Consider the following 13,185-nt stretch of genomic DNA (forward strand, 5'->3'; position numbering starts at 1 on the left):
AAATAATCTGATCGTGATGTGCCTGAAATCGCTGAAGTTTGGGAAACCCGGGAACAAAAAATCCTTTTAAAAAAAAGAAAGAGAGAAAACAGAGATTTAAACCCACTCAGTCCCAGAATCTGAAAATCCCTTCATCATCTAACCCAAATAACCCAAACCATGATCTTCCGCTTTTCCTTTCTTCCTTCCTCCCTCCTTCTTTCCTTCCCTCCTTCTTTTCCTCTGTCCTTCTTCCCTTCCTCCCTCCCTCCTACCTTCCTTCTTCCTCCCTTCCTTCCTCCTTTCCTTTCTCCCTCCCTCCTACCTTCCTTCTTCCTCCCTTCCTTCCTCCCTCCGTTTCCTCTGTCCTTCTTCCTCCCTTCCTTTCTCCCTCCTTCCTTCTTCCTCCCTCCCTTTCCTCTGTCCTTCTTTCCTTCCTTCCTCCCTCTTTTCCTTTCTCCCTCCTTCCTACCTTCCTTTCCTTCCTTTCTCCCTCCCTCCCTCCTACCTTCCTTCTTCCTCCCTTCCTTCCTCCTTCCCTTCCTCCCTCCCTCCCACCTTCCTTCTTCCTCCCTCCCTTCCTTCCTTCTTCCTCCCTCCTTTCCTTCCTCCCTCCCTCCCTCCTTTCGTTCCTTCTTCCTCCCTCCCTGAAAATCTGAAAATCCCTTCATCATCTATTTCCTCCTCTTATAGAGCAGCTCTTCATCATGAAAACATGCAGTGGGTCGACTCAGTGTGTGTGTGTGTGTGTGTGTGTGTGTGTGTGTGTGTGTGTGTGTGTGTGTGTGTGTCACCGTCTCACCGTGCATGGCGTGTCTCTGATTGGTCAGCAGCTGTGACAGAGCCCAGAAGGCGTCCTCCTCGTTCATGTACATGAGCAGCAGGGCGGCGATCTGACTCATGCCCTGGCAGTAGCTCACTTCCTGTAGACACAAATCAAACACAGTCACACTCTGGGTCTCTTTCCACCGCTGCTGCTGCTGCTGCTGCTGCCGCTGCTGCTGCTGCTGCTGCTGCACCACGGCTTTAACTCAAACTAAACACGGCAGCAAAGCATCAAAGTCAGGCTTTAGTTTATTAATCTCTATTTAACATTTATGAACAGTTACAGTATATATGTATGTAATATATATATATATATATATATATATATATTAGGGCTGTCAGCGTTAATCGCGATTAGATTAATGCATTCATTTTTTTAATGGCATTTTAATGTTGCAAGCCTTTTTGTCCCTTCTACTCCCCCGTAGACGGCTCCTCTAGCTGTAGCGCTATGCTTTGAAGTGGCCTCCTGCAGTAAACCTACCGCGCTGATGGAAAGTAAGAGAGCTACTGGACTTTTGAACGGCTTGTTTAACTTTAAAACACTTCCAGACGCTTCAGTTGACAAGTCAAAAGTAAAATGCAACCTGTGTCAAACGGAGTTTAACTACCACCGGAGTACGTGGAGTTTGAGTTAGCACCTCCACGCTAAACACCCAGGTGCAGCCAAGCCAGCCTCAGCTCCACCAAAGGACCATTTTGGAGTGTGGGAGTCGCAGCAGAGCCGTGATTGATTCCCAGTTAAGACACTCTGGTAAGAAATGCTTTACATTATGGGCTTAAAACTGCCTTCAAATGGAAAATAACAGGATTTTAAACATGCAATTCAAAACGCCATTAATCGCGATTAACTATGAAAATGCTGCGATTAATCTCGATTAAACAAATTAATCGTTTGACAGCCCTAGTTCTAACATACTTATGTAGCAGTAGATGTTTTGAACATGTATAATAAAACTAAATAATATTGCACTTCATAGAACAGGAAGGATTGTTTTCTTTTCTAGAAATCTGTCTCTTTATAAATAAATAGAAACCAACAGAAAACACTGAATTATTGAGCAGACTGTTTCACAGCTGATCTGAAGGAAGTGCAAAGTGAACTGAGTTAGTTGAATATGTTGTTTCCTCTAAATAAGAAAAATAAGAAGCTCTGAACCTCGACTTGTACCAAATAATATCAGAGTAGTGTTTAATTGCTATCAGCTGATGGTATAAGATCCTTTATACTGAACATATAAAACATACTGAAGTCACCATGCAGCATACAATGAGCCTCTTCAGGACCCTAACCCTGAATATAGATCTCTATCAGCTTTAATCGAGTTAAAGTAAAGTATGTGAGGGTTTCATGTGACGGAGGGAGAGCTGCCACTTACTGTGTTGTAGACTGAATACGCAGACAGGACGTGGAAGAGAGACTGCTGCCTGCAGAGAAGAGAGAGGAGACAGGAAGTGATGTAAAGGATGAGAGATGAACCAGGCTCTAAAATCATTCTGCTTTGGTCTCTGACTGGAAGCTCCAGTTTGAACCAGAACAAAGAGATCAGAGCACATTACTCCACACTGGCTCCCAGTCAGTTCTAAAGTCTTTCCACTGGCTCCCAGTCAGTTCTCAAGTCTTTCCACTGGCTCCCAGTCAGTTCTAAAGTCTTTACACTGGCTCCCAGTCACTTCTAAAGTCTTTACACTGGCTCCCAGTCACTTCTAAAGTCTTTACACTGGCTCCCAGTCAGTTCTAAAGTCTTTACACTGGCTCCCAGTCAGTTCTAAAGTCTTTACACTGGCTCCCAGTCAGTTCTAAAGTCTTTATACTGGTTCCCAGTCAGCTATAGAATAGATTTTAAAGTTCTGCTACTGGTCTACAAATCACTGAATGGTTTAGGTCCAGAATACATGAATGACATGTTAGTAGAATATAAACCCAGTAGAGCTCTGAGATCTACTGACTCAGGTCAGATAGTTGAGCCCAGAGCTCTGAGATCTACTGACTCAGGTCAGATAGTTGAGCCCAGAGCTCTGAGATCTACTGACTCAGGTCAGATAGTTGAGCCCAGAGCTCTGAGATCTACTGACTCAGGTCAGATAGTTGAGCCCAGAGTTCAAACTAAACATGATGAAGCAGCTTTTACACAACTCTCTCTCGCCCTCCCTCCCTCCTTCCTTCTTTCCTTTCCTTTCCTCCCTTCCTTCCTCCTTTCTTTCCTTCCTTCCTTCCTTTCTTTCTCCCTCCTTTCTGTCCTTCTTCCTTCCTCCCTCCTTTCCCTCCCTCCTTTCCTTCCTTCTCCCTCCCTTCCCTCCTTTCCTTCCTTCTTCCTCCCTCCTTTCCTTCCTTCTTCCTCCCTCCTGTCCTTCCTTCTTCCTCCTTTCCTTCCTCCCTCCCCCTTCCTTCCTTCCTCCCTCCATCCCCCTTTCTTCCTTCCTCCCTCCCGCCTTCTTCCTTCCCTGTCCTTCTTTCCTCTTTTCCTTTCTCCCTCCATCCTTCCTTCCTTCCTTCCTTCCTTCTTTCTTTCCTCTGTACTTTCTTCCTTCCCACCTTCCTTCCCTGTTTCTTTCCTTCGTTCCATCCTCCTTTACTTCCTTGACTCGAGGACAACAGGAGGGTTAAACACAGTGATGTCTGAGACAAAAACAGAACCTCTCTCTCTCCCTCTCTCTCTCTCTCTCCCTCTCTCCCCCTCTCTCCCTCTCTCTCTCCCCCAGTCACTATAAAAAGGTTCATTTTCTTCAGGCCTGCTGAACTCCTGTTAAATATTGAAAGGTTTTGCAGCTCCAGACTTTTCCACTGCCGCTCCCGAACAGGCCTGCGGTCCATTAAACTGTGAGTGACATCATCATCACTCCTTTAGAGGATCGGGTTCCAGCCGGCCTACCTCTCTCCCACACTCAGCCCGAGTTCACACCGAGGACGGGAACACTTTGGGTTTTAAAAGAATTTAAAAACCTGATGATCTCTGAAACCTGGAAATCAACAACGAGACTTAACCCTCGACTGTTCCTTCTTTCCTCCACTCTTTCTTTAATGTTTCCTTCCTTCCTCCCCTCTTTCTTCTGTTCTCCCTCCCTCCTTACTCCTTTCCTTCCTTCCTTCCTTCCTCTCTCCTTAATCCTTTCCTTCCTTCCTTCCTCTTTCTTTCCTCCTTACATCCTTCCCTACTCTTTTCCTTCCTTCCTCCTTTCCTTCCTCCCTCCCTTCCTTCTGTTCTCCCTCCCTCCTTAATCCTTTCCTTCCTTCCTTCCTTCCTCCCTCCCTCCTTACTCCTTTCCTTCTTCCTTTCCTCCCTCCCTCCCTCCGTACTCCTTTCCTTCTTCCTTTCCTCCCTCCCTCCCTCCCTTCCTTCTGTCTTCCCTCCCTCCTTACTCCTTTCCTTCCTCCCTCCCTCCCTTCCTTCCTTCCTCCCTCCCTCCCTTCCTCCCTCCCTTCCTTCTGTCCTCCCTCCCTCCTTACTCCTTTCCTCCCTTCCTTCCTCCTTTCCTTCCTTCCTTACTCCTTTCCTCCCTCCCTCCCTTCCTCCCTCTCTCCCTTCCCTCTGTCCTCCCTCCCTCCAAACTCCTTTCCTTCCTCAATCCCTTCCTTCTGTCCTCCCTCCCTCCTTACTCCTTTCCTCCCTTCCTTCTGTGCTCCCTTCCCTCCCTTCCTCCCTCTCTCCCTTCCCTCTGTCCTCCCTCCCTCCAAACTCCTTTCCTTCCTCCCTCCCTTCCCTCTGTCCTCCCTCCCTCCAAACTCCTTTCCTTCCTCCCTCCCTTCCCTCTGTCCTCCCTCCCTCCAAACTCCTTTCCTTCCTCCCTCCCTTCCTTCTGTCCTCCCTCCCTCCTTACTCCTTTCCTCCCTTCCTTCCTCCCTCCCATCCTTCTGTGCTCCCTCCCTCCTTACTCCTTTCCTTACTTCCTCCTTAACTTCCTTCCTCCCTCCCTTCCTTCTGTCCTCCCTCCCTCCAAACTCCTTTCCTTCCTTCCTTCCTCCCTTCCTTCTCTCCTAAATTCCTTCCTCTTTTCGTCCTTCCTCCATTCCTTCCTTCTGGGCTTGCAAAAGTATAGACTTTACATCGGTTCTATCCAGCAGTGGAGGAGATATTTAGATCCTTTAATCAACAGAAAGTTATTCAGCAACTATTTTGATGATCAAAGTATCGTTTTGAGTCTCTTTTAAAAGAAAAAAGTCCAAATTCTCTGATTCTGGCTTCTCAAATGTGAATATCTTCTGGTTTCTTTCGTCCTCTGTGACAGTTAACTGAACATCTTGGGTTTTGGATCACAATTATAGACCATTTTTTATGATTTTCTGACATTTAATAAACCAAATGACGATGATGGTTTGATTGATCAGTAATGAAAATAATCCTTAGGTTGCAGCCTGTGTCTAAAAGTCCTGCATTTAAAATTCAACTGAATTATAAGTACAGAAGTATTATCAGTTAAACTTAAAGTATTAAAAGTAATGAGCCTCTGTGACTGATTTATTAAATCAGAGTTACTACTGAACTCCAGATGACGAGATGATTAACGGGAGAGAGGAAAGAAGAGAAAACAAAGTTCTGATCCATAAATCTGTTTTCAGTTTTGGGACTTTTCCTCTAATCTTAGATTTCTGTTTTTAATGAAATATTGGATAATTTGAACAGTTACTGAAATAAAACCATGTGAGAAGTTTGGAGGGTAAAATATCTCTCTCTATCTCTCACTGCTAACAAATCATAAGCTAACGTTTAACCCAAATGTAGCGTAAAGTTTAATTGAATTTACAATAAAAAAGAAATGTGATTGGGTAATATTACTAGCGTTGCCATGGAGACTAGAGTTTTTACTTATCTTCCTTATCGATATTTTGGTCTGCAACTTTAGATATATCCTAACTTCCTTGTTTAATCCTGTTTGGGATGATATAAAGTCATTAAGCAAGCGACTGGTTACCATGGAGACGACTTGACTTCATGCAACTCTTCAATTTTCTGCTTAGCAACGCTTATCGCTTAAGTGTCGAGCTAACTTCCCTAAACCAGCCTTTATTCACCACCGGCTTTATCTTAACCCTCCTGTTGTCCTCGAGTCAAGAAAGAAGGGAGGAAAGGAAGGAGGGAAGGAAGGAAGGAAGGAAGGAAGGAATTGAGGAAGAAGGAAGGAAGGAAAGAAAGGAGGGAGGAAGGAAGGAAGGAAGAAAGAAGTAAAGAAAGGAGGGAGGGAGGAGAAGGAAGAAAAGGAGGGAGGAAGGAAGGAAAGGAAGGAAGGAAGGAAGGAAAGGAAGGGAAGGAAGGAAGGAAGGAAAAAGGGAGGAAAAAGGGAAGGAAAGAAGAAGGAACAGTCAAAACAGACGGGGTCAATTTGACCCGGGAGGACAACAGGAAGGTTAATTTCTCAGTAACGTAAAATGCAACACTGACAAATCAAAGCAGTGAAGGAAAACTGTTTTTAAGATTCGTTCAGTGAATTTGAGTCCGAACTGAAAAGTGTGAAACGTACTTGACTCCGAAGCGATCCATGAACATGATATGGTTCCTAAAAGTCCTGTTGATGTCCAGGTCGATCTGTTTGATCTCTGTTGAGTACCGTCTGGCCTGTTCCTTCATCCTCTGAGGAGGAGACAGAGAGGAAAAGTCAACAATGATACTGATGAGATGTTTGTACCTGACCGACGAGACAGAGATGAAGTGAAAGAAAAAGAAAAAGAAAAAGAAAAAGAAGAAAATCTGTTATCTTTGTTTTCTTTGACACAGGAAACAGAACATTGGGCCTGAAATGGCACCAAAGACTAAGGAGAAGGACTTTATGAGTTCTGAGATCGAGGTCCCTGCTCTCAGAAATAGATCAACAGAAACACATTTTATTATTTAGTAGTGTTAGTGGTGGAATTAAAAGGTGTTGCCATGGTGATGTGGAGAAGGTGATGGGAGGTGATGTGATACGAATGCCTGTGTGAATGCTTTGATGGGTGGGTGGGTGGGTGGGTGGGGGGGGGGTGTATGGCGGTACATGAGTAGGATCATCCAATGTCAGTTTGCGTTTGTTCCACCACTGTCTTTTTAACCGTATGTTTGTATTGCATGTTGTTTTGTTTTTTATTGTATGTTATTTATGCAACACTGTCCCTGTGTCCAAGATAAATGTCTCCCTAGGGAGACCAATAAAGTAACCTAACCTAACCTACAAAGAATGAGGAAAAAGTTACCCGTGCTGTGAACCTATTTGACTGTTGTAGTGGCAAACTTATATTTCAACACCAAAGCCACTATATTAATTAGCAGTGTGAAGTTACAGCTGGCTCGACTCGTATGTTACTGTCTTCCTTAACTACTCACAAACCACCGGAGAGTTAGGTTGTAGTTTTGTTGTTTATTTTTCTTGTTGCAGAATCCATGTATTTCCATTAATACTTCTCTTGGGTTTTACAACGGTCCACAAAATCTTAACGTAACAGTAACATCTGAAGTGACGGTCAAAAAACCTTCTTTTTCTGTACCTATTAGCACTCTGCTAATCCACGTCTTGTACCTTTTACAAGTCCTTCAAAAAACAAACACCATGCGCATGCGCAGCGCCTAACGCAGAAAGCATCAGCAGCGCCTACTTCAGGTGCTGTAGTAAATTTGACATCTATGCGATAAAAGGCAATATGTCATAACACAATCAAACCACTATAAAAACACTGTAATCTACATTAAAACTTTCAACTTTCTACAACATAATAAAACATAATATTGGCTCCTACAACTGTTTTCTCGCGAGTATATCGTTCATGCTTGCTGTTCTCTGTTCTCTCGGTTCTCTCTCTGCTAGCTAGCTTGTCAACAGGAAGCAGCATGGACATTTCAACCAATAAGAAGTGTTTAGGGGGCGAGGGGGCGGGACACGGCCGCGAAATTTCGTCCAGATAGAGACGCTAGACAAAAATCCTAAATACGAGAAAATTGGTGAATATGGCACCATTTTCGTAAAGTTCTTGTAAATGTCTCATAAACGTGATTAAAGAACAAATCTGTACGTATGAGTGTTTTTTTGCATGAGGCCTAATGTGTGACTGCTGATAAGATTTTTTGTGTTTATGTCAATGTGAGATCAGTTGCCAGAAATTGATCATTTTCACGTTTTCATGTCCGTGTATTTCAATATAACTGTGATGAGTAATGTGATAAAACATCCACAATTCAACATATAATACAAAGTCATTTCTAAATCTCCATCTGCTTGTTTTCCCTCTCAGTGATTTAATCCCGTCCACTTTGTTAAAACGCTGCTGTTCATCCTAAAGTGTACATGTAGTTAATCCTGCTGTGTGTTAGACGGCACGGAGGATAAATAAATACGTGTCAGATCAGACGCAGGATTTAAACGTCCATCTGCTAGCCGAGCTAATCAGAGACATTTACAAACCCAGTCGTATGTGACGTTAGCTTAACTGTTTGTTAGCTTAACTGTTCAGTAGCTTATATTCTGTGAGCTTTTACTCTCTTATTCATGTATAAGCAGTGTGAATGTTTAAAAGGTAATAGTTAGGTTATTATCAGGTAAAATAGTAGGTTGAGTCAAACAATTTTAGTCATTAAACACAAGAATAATATTTTATTAAGTAGTCGGTACGTTAGCTTGCAGGTGGAGCACGGCTAAAGAAACATTTTTGACAAAGTTGTATGATATAATTTAAATACCATTTTAATTTCTGTGGTTCCAGTAGAGAGAGACTAGGATGTGTTTTGCTTAGTTTAGTATTAAAGGATAATTACCGTTTTTTACAACCTGGACCCCTTATTTCTAGCATAAAATACGATCATTTACTCACCCAGATAACTTTGATGTCATTTGGAGTCGTTAGGATGAAATTAGCTCCAGTGTTGCGCTGCGTATATATCCGTATAATGCGAGTACACGGGGCACCGAAGCACAGCCTCTATATAACACATTATCTGAAAGTAGTTCATTTCACCAATATTTAGTTACGATACGTTAGTGCTATTCTCCTCCGAGCCCGTGGTGGCATGTGAGGCCAGGAGATACGCGTCTGGATGTGTCAATAAACGTCTGTATCACAACACTGGAGGATTTCCGCTCAATGGTAAACCGAGCTGTGGTAGAGGCGTTCGGAAATGACATCATCCAGATCAGAGGTTAGTAGGTCAACCTACAGACCCCGGATGTTGATAACATGCCACCGCGGGCTCGGAGGGGAATAGCACTAACGTATCATAACTAAACATTGATGAAATGAACATCATACTGCATTGAAGAAGGCTTTAAACTAGCGATTGAGACCATAAACACATTTTGAAAACGTTTACTGAGGTTAGAAATCAAGTGAGAAGTTGGTGAATTCTCCATTGACTTGTATAGAGACGGTCGCCCCCTGGTGGCCTTTTGATAGAATGCAGTTCTAAGTTACTTCCTGGTTGGCTTCATTTCAGAGGACCGGAACTCCCCCGCCTGAGTGTCACATGCATGTATCACATCATGACTTGTACCTCGTATTTTCCCTCGTTCTCGTTCTTGGCTCTCTCCACGTCCAGCATCAGAGCCCAGGCCCGGCCTCGCAGCTGCAGGGGGATACCCTTATACACCCGTTTGACCATCTGACGGCAGACACAAGAAGAAAAACAGACACAATGAGGGGAGTAAAAAGACATGAGTCACTGGAAAGTTTAAACCACATATTGTTCGCTTATGATAATATTCACATAGCAACAAAGGAAAAGTTCTTCACATTTTAAAAACATGTTCAGTTAAGCATTAAAAAGTAAAGTGGGAGTGTGTGTGAATGTGCGTCAGACATGGATTAAATAAACTGAAGGGAGTATTTAATTTAGCTCTGTGGGTTAAGTTAGTTTTAACTTCCCTGTGTAGTTCCTTATGTTGACAGCTCCACATGGCAACAAGACTCAAGGAAATACCCCAAAGTTTAACGTCCAAGATCCAAAATAAATAAATAAAAGCAATGTGGGCCAATGAAAAATGACTAATATAGGTTAAAGATCTCCTCCACTCTACACAGGCATTAAAACATAAAAAACACTCTTCCTGGTTTTTCTAAGTATAATTATGACATTAAAATCGTTATAATGACATCACTTCCTTCTCCCTCATTAAAAATGCAAATATATTTAATCAGATGAGATTTAAGAAGGACGGAGGAAGGAAGGAAGGAAGGAAGGAAGGACGGAGGAAAGAAGAAAGCAGGAGGGAAGGAAAGGAATAAGGACGAAAAGAGGAAGGACATTATGAGAGAACGAAGGAAGGAAGGAAGGAAGGGAGGAAGGAAGGAAGGAAGTAGGGAAGGACAGAAGGTAGGAAGGAATGACAGAAGGAAGGTAGGAGGGAGGAAGGAAGGACAGAGGAAAGAAGGAAGGACGGAGGAAAGAACGAAGGACGGAGGAAAGAACAAAGGAAGGATGGAGGAAAGAAGGAAAGGAGGGAGGGAGGGAGGAAAAGAGGAAAGGAAGGAAGGATGGAAGGAACAGTCAAAACAGACGGGGTCAATGTGACCCAGGAGGACGACAGGAAGGTTAAATCTGGATTTTTTTTGTGATTTTTAGTTTCAGCACGGTGAAGCTCAAACTTCCAACTGTAGGAACAAGAAGAAAAACATCTGCTTGAGTCGAGGAGGACTTTAAGTTTCTGCTAAACCCAACACTTGAGTGGATGATCTTTCTAAGTACTGCAGTGAACAGAGGTGAAAGTGTTTCCTGTATAACCATCATCATCACGGCCTACGAGCTACGACAGGCTAGAGAAAGTATTTCAGTCTTTCTTCCCATGAAATTTAACACTTTCAAATACCCTCAATGCTCCTTTTTTATTGAGGAAACTGAATTTAATACTTTTGAAGACTTTTCAAGACGTTGACCGCTGAGAGGAATCAAACGATGTCGGCTCGGTGAAGCCCAAAACTCACACAAAGTGTACCAAGAGTCATACGCATTAAAATCTTTGGGACCAAAGGAAGGAAAACACCAGACCAAAAACTGTGAAGACAGCAGAACTCTAGCAGCGAGTTATTGGTCAGTATATAAGATACTGTATGGGAGAATATTCAACTGGAAATACGGAGGTCTAGAATCTAAATATTGTGTCTAATTACAACAAATACAAGAAACCAATGATGTGGACTGGATGGAAAAAAGAGAGGGAAGGAAGGAAGGAAGGAGGGAAGGAATAGAGGAAGGAAGGAAGGGAGGAAGGAAGGGAAGGAGGAAGTGAAGGATGGAAGGAAGGAAAAGAGGAAGGAAGGAGGGAGGAAATTAGGAGAAGGAGGGAAGGAAGGAAGGAAGGAAAGGAGTCTGTCCTTCCTTCTTTCCTCCCTTCCTCCCTCCCTCTCTCCTTCTTTCCTTCTTTCCTTTCCTTCCTTACTCCCTCCCTCCCTCCTTTCCTTCATTCCTTCTTCCTCCCTCCGTCCTTCCTTTCCTTCTTTCCTTTCCTTCCTTCCTCCCTCCCTCCTTTCCTTCTTCCTCCCTTCCATCCTTCCTCCCTCCCTCCTTTCCTTCGTTCTTCATCCCGTCCTTCCTCCTTTCCTTCCTTCCTTCCTCCTTTCCTTCCTCCCTCCCTCATTCCTTCTTCCTTCCTTCCTCCCTCCTTTCCTTCATTCCTTCTTCCTCCCTTCCATCCTTCCTCCCTCCCTCCTCCCTTCCATCCTTCCTCCCTCCCTCCTCTCCTTCCTTCTTCATTCCGTCCTTCCTCCTTTCCTTCCTTTCCTCCCTTCCTCCCTCCCTCCCTCCCTTGACTTGAGGACAACAGGAGGGTTAAGGATTAATCAAACATGTATTAATGACTGATGGAGAGTTTATGAATGTAAATTAGTGTAGAGACTAATTATGACTCAGAATATAAACAGTATGTAAAGGGTTAATTTCATTCAAACATCAAATTAAAGAGATATAAAGTGAATGTTTCTGAGTGTAGGCAGGTTTCCTTTCTTCAAGCATCTTCAGGATTACGTAATGCTTTGATTCTTATTGTTGTAAAGAGTGAGCGATCATGTAGGAATCCACCATCGCTTCCTGCAGACTCACTGACCACACAGCAATCCTGCACCCACTTTACATTCTTCTCCCATAATGGTCTGAACTTCCCAGCAGTGAAGTCATTTTCATATAAATAAAAAAATAAATAAAAATAAAAATAAGAAGTGATTTCAGTCTCCATGTGACTCACCCGGTCGCTGTTCTTGTATTTCTCCCACTTCTTCACCATCTTCAGCCATTTCTCTGCTCTCTCTACCTCCAGATGTTTCAGCTGTGACACAGAGAGAAGAAACCCAGAGGACATAAACACACCTGGAAACCTGGAAATAGGCATGGGCCGGTATGATAACCATAAGCAAAAAAATCACGGTTTCACGGTATGGTGGTATTGCGCAATAGCTCTAAAATGTTCCTAAAAGGAAGAAAAATAAAGACAGACATGTTAATTTAACCTGAATCTGTAATGACAGTGTGAGGGGTCGTGATACTCTACGCTGCAGCTGCACCACCTGAGGGATTTCTGACCAGCACTTCCTGTCTTTGACCAGCACTTCCTGTCTTTGACCAGCACTTCCTGTCTTTGACCAGCACTTCCTGTCTTTGACCAGACTAAAAACAGCTCATACCTCAAGAACGGTATGAGGAAGGAAAGGAAGGAGGGAAGGAAAGACGGAAGGAAGGAAGAAAGGAAGGAAGGAAGGAAGGAAGGAAGGAAGGAAGGAAGGAAGGAAAGGAGGGAAAAGGGATTAGGAAGGAAAGGAAGGAGGGAAGGAAAGACAAAAGGAAGGAGGGAAAAGGGATTAGGAAGGAAAGGAAGGAGGGAAGGAAAGACAAAAGGAAGGAAGGAAGGAAGGAAGGATTTATATGACCAGACTAAAAACAGCTCATACCTTACAGTAGGAACGGTATGACAGAAAATTTGGCAGTTTCGGTTATCGTGGCTTTTTCAAATCGCGGTATACCTTGAACACGGATATCATCCCACGCCTACCTGGAAACCTGGAAACCTGGAAACCTGCCATGCTCCTGCTGTATGTGCTCTGTATTCACATCTCTGTCCATTTAGATCAGGGGTGTCAAACATGCGGCCCGTGGGCCAGATACGGCCCGCCGAGGGGTGCGATCCGGCCCACTTGCCATCCCGTATTCTTTTCCTTCCTTCCATCTGTCCTTCCTACCTTACTTTTTTTCCTTTCTTCATTGATTGGTTCCTTCCTTCCTTCCTTCTGTGCTTCCTTACATCTGTCCTTCCTCCCTTTCTTCCTTCTGTTCTTCCTTCCTTCCTCCCTCCCTTCTTCCTTTCCTCCCTTCCTTCCTCCCTTCTTCTCTCCTTTCCTCCCTTCCTTCTTCCTTTCTCCCTTCCTTCCTCCGTCCCTTCTTCCTTTCCTCCCTTCCTTCCTCCCTTCTTCTCTCCTTTCCTCCCTTCCTTCTTCCTTTCTCC

At 43.7% G+C, this 13,185-nt stretch overlaps 1 protein-coding gene across 1 annotated transcript in view; it reads right to left on the reverse strand.

The window, feature by feature from the left end:
* The window catches only part of LOC128369012 (USP6 N-terminal-like protein), a 16,934-nt gene extending 4,128 nt beyond the window's left edge, over positions 1-12,806 (reverse strand). Inside the window, exons 1-6 of the mRNA XM_053329999.1 lie at positions 12,736-12,806; positions 11,935-12,064; positions 9,252-9,359; positions 6,262-6,371; positions 2,184-2,232; positions 774-902 (exon numbers count right to left, since the gene is read on the reverse strand). Of these exons, the coding sequence (XP_053185974.1) occupies positions 774-902; positions 2,184-2,232; positions 6,262-6,371; positions 9,252-9,359; positions 11,935-12,064; positions 12,736-12,806 (597 nt within the window). The remainder of the gene's footprint in view (positions 1-773; positions 903-2,183; positions 2,233-6,261; positions 6,372-9,251; positions 9,360-11,934; positions 12,065-12,735) is intronic.
* Between the last annotated feature and the right edge of the window lie 379 nt (positions 12,807-13,185).

Source organism: Scomber japonicus, chromosome 1 (genome assembly GCF_027409825.1).
Source record: "Scomber japonicus isolate fScoJap1 chromosome 1, fScoJap1.pri, whole genome shotgun sequence".
In the NCBI taxonomy this organism is placed as follows: Eukaryota; Metazoa; Chordata; class Actinopteri; order Scombriformes; family Scombridae; genus Scomber; species Scomber japonicus.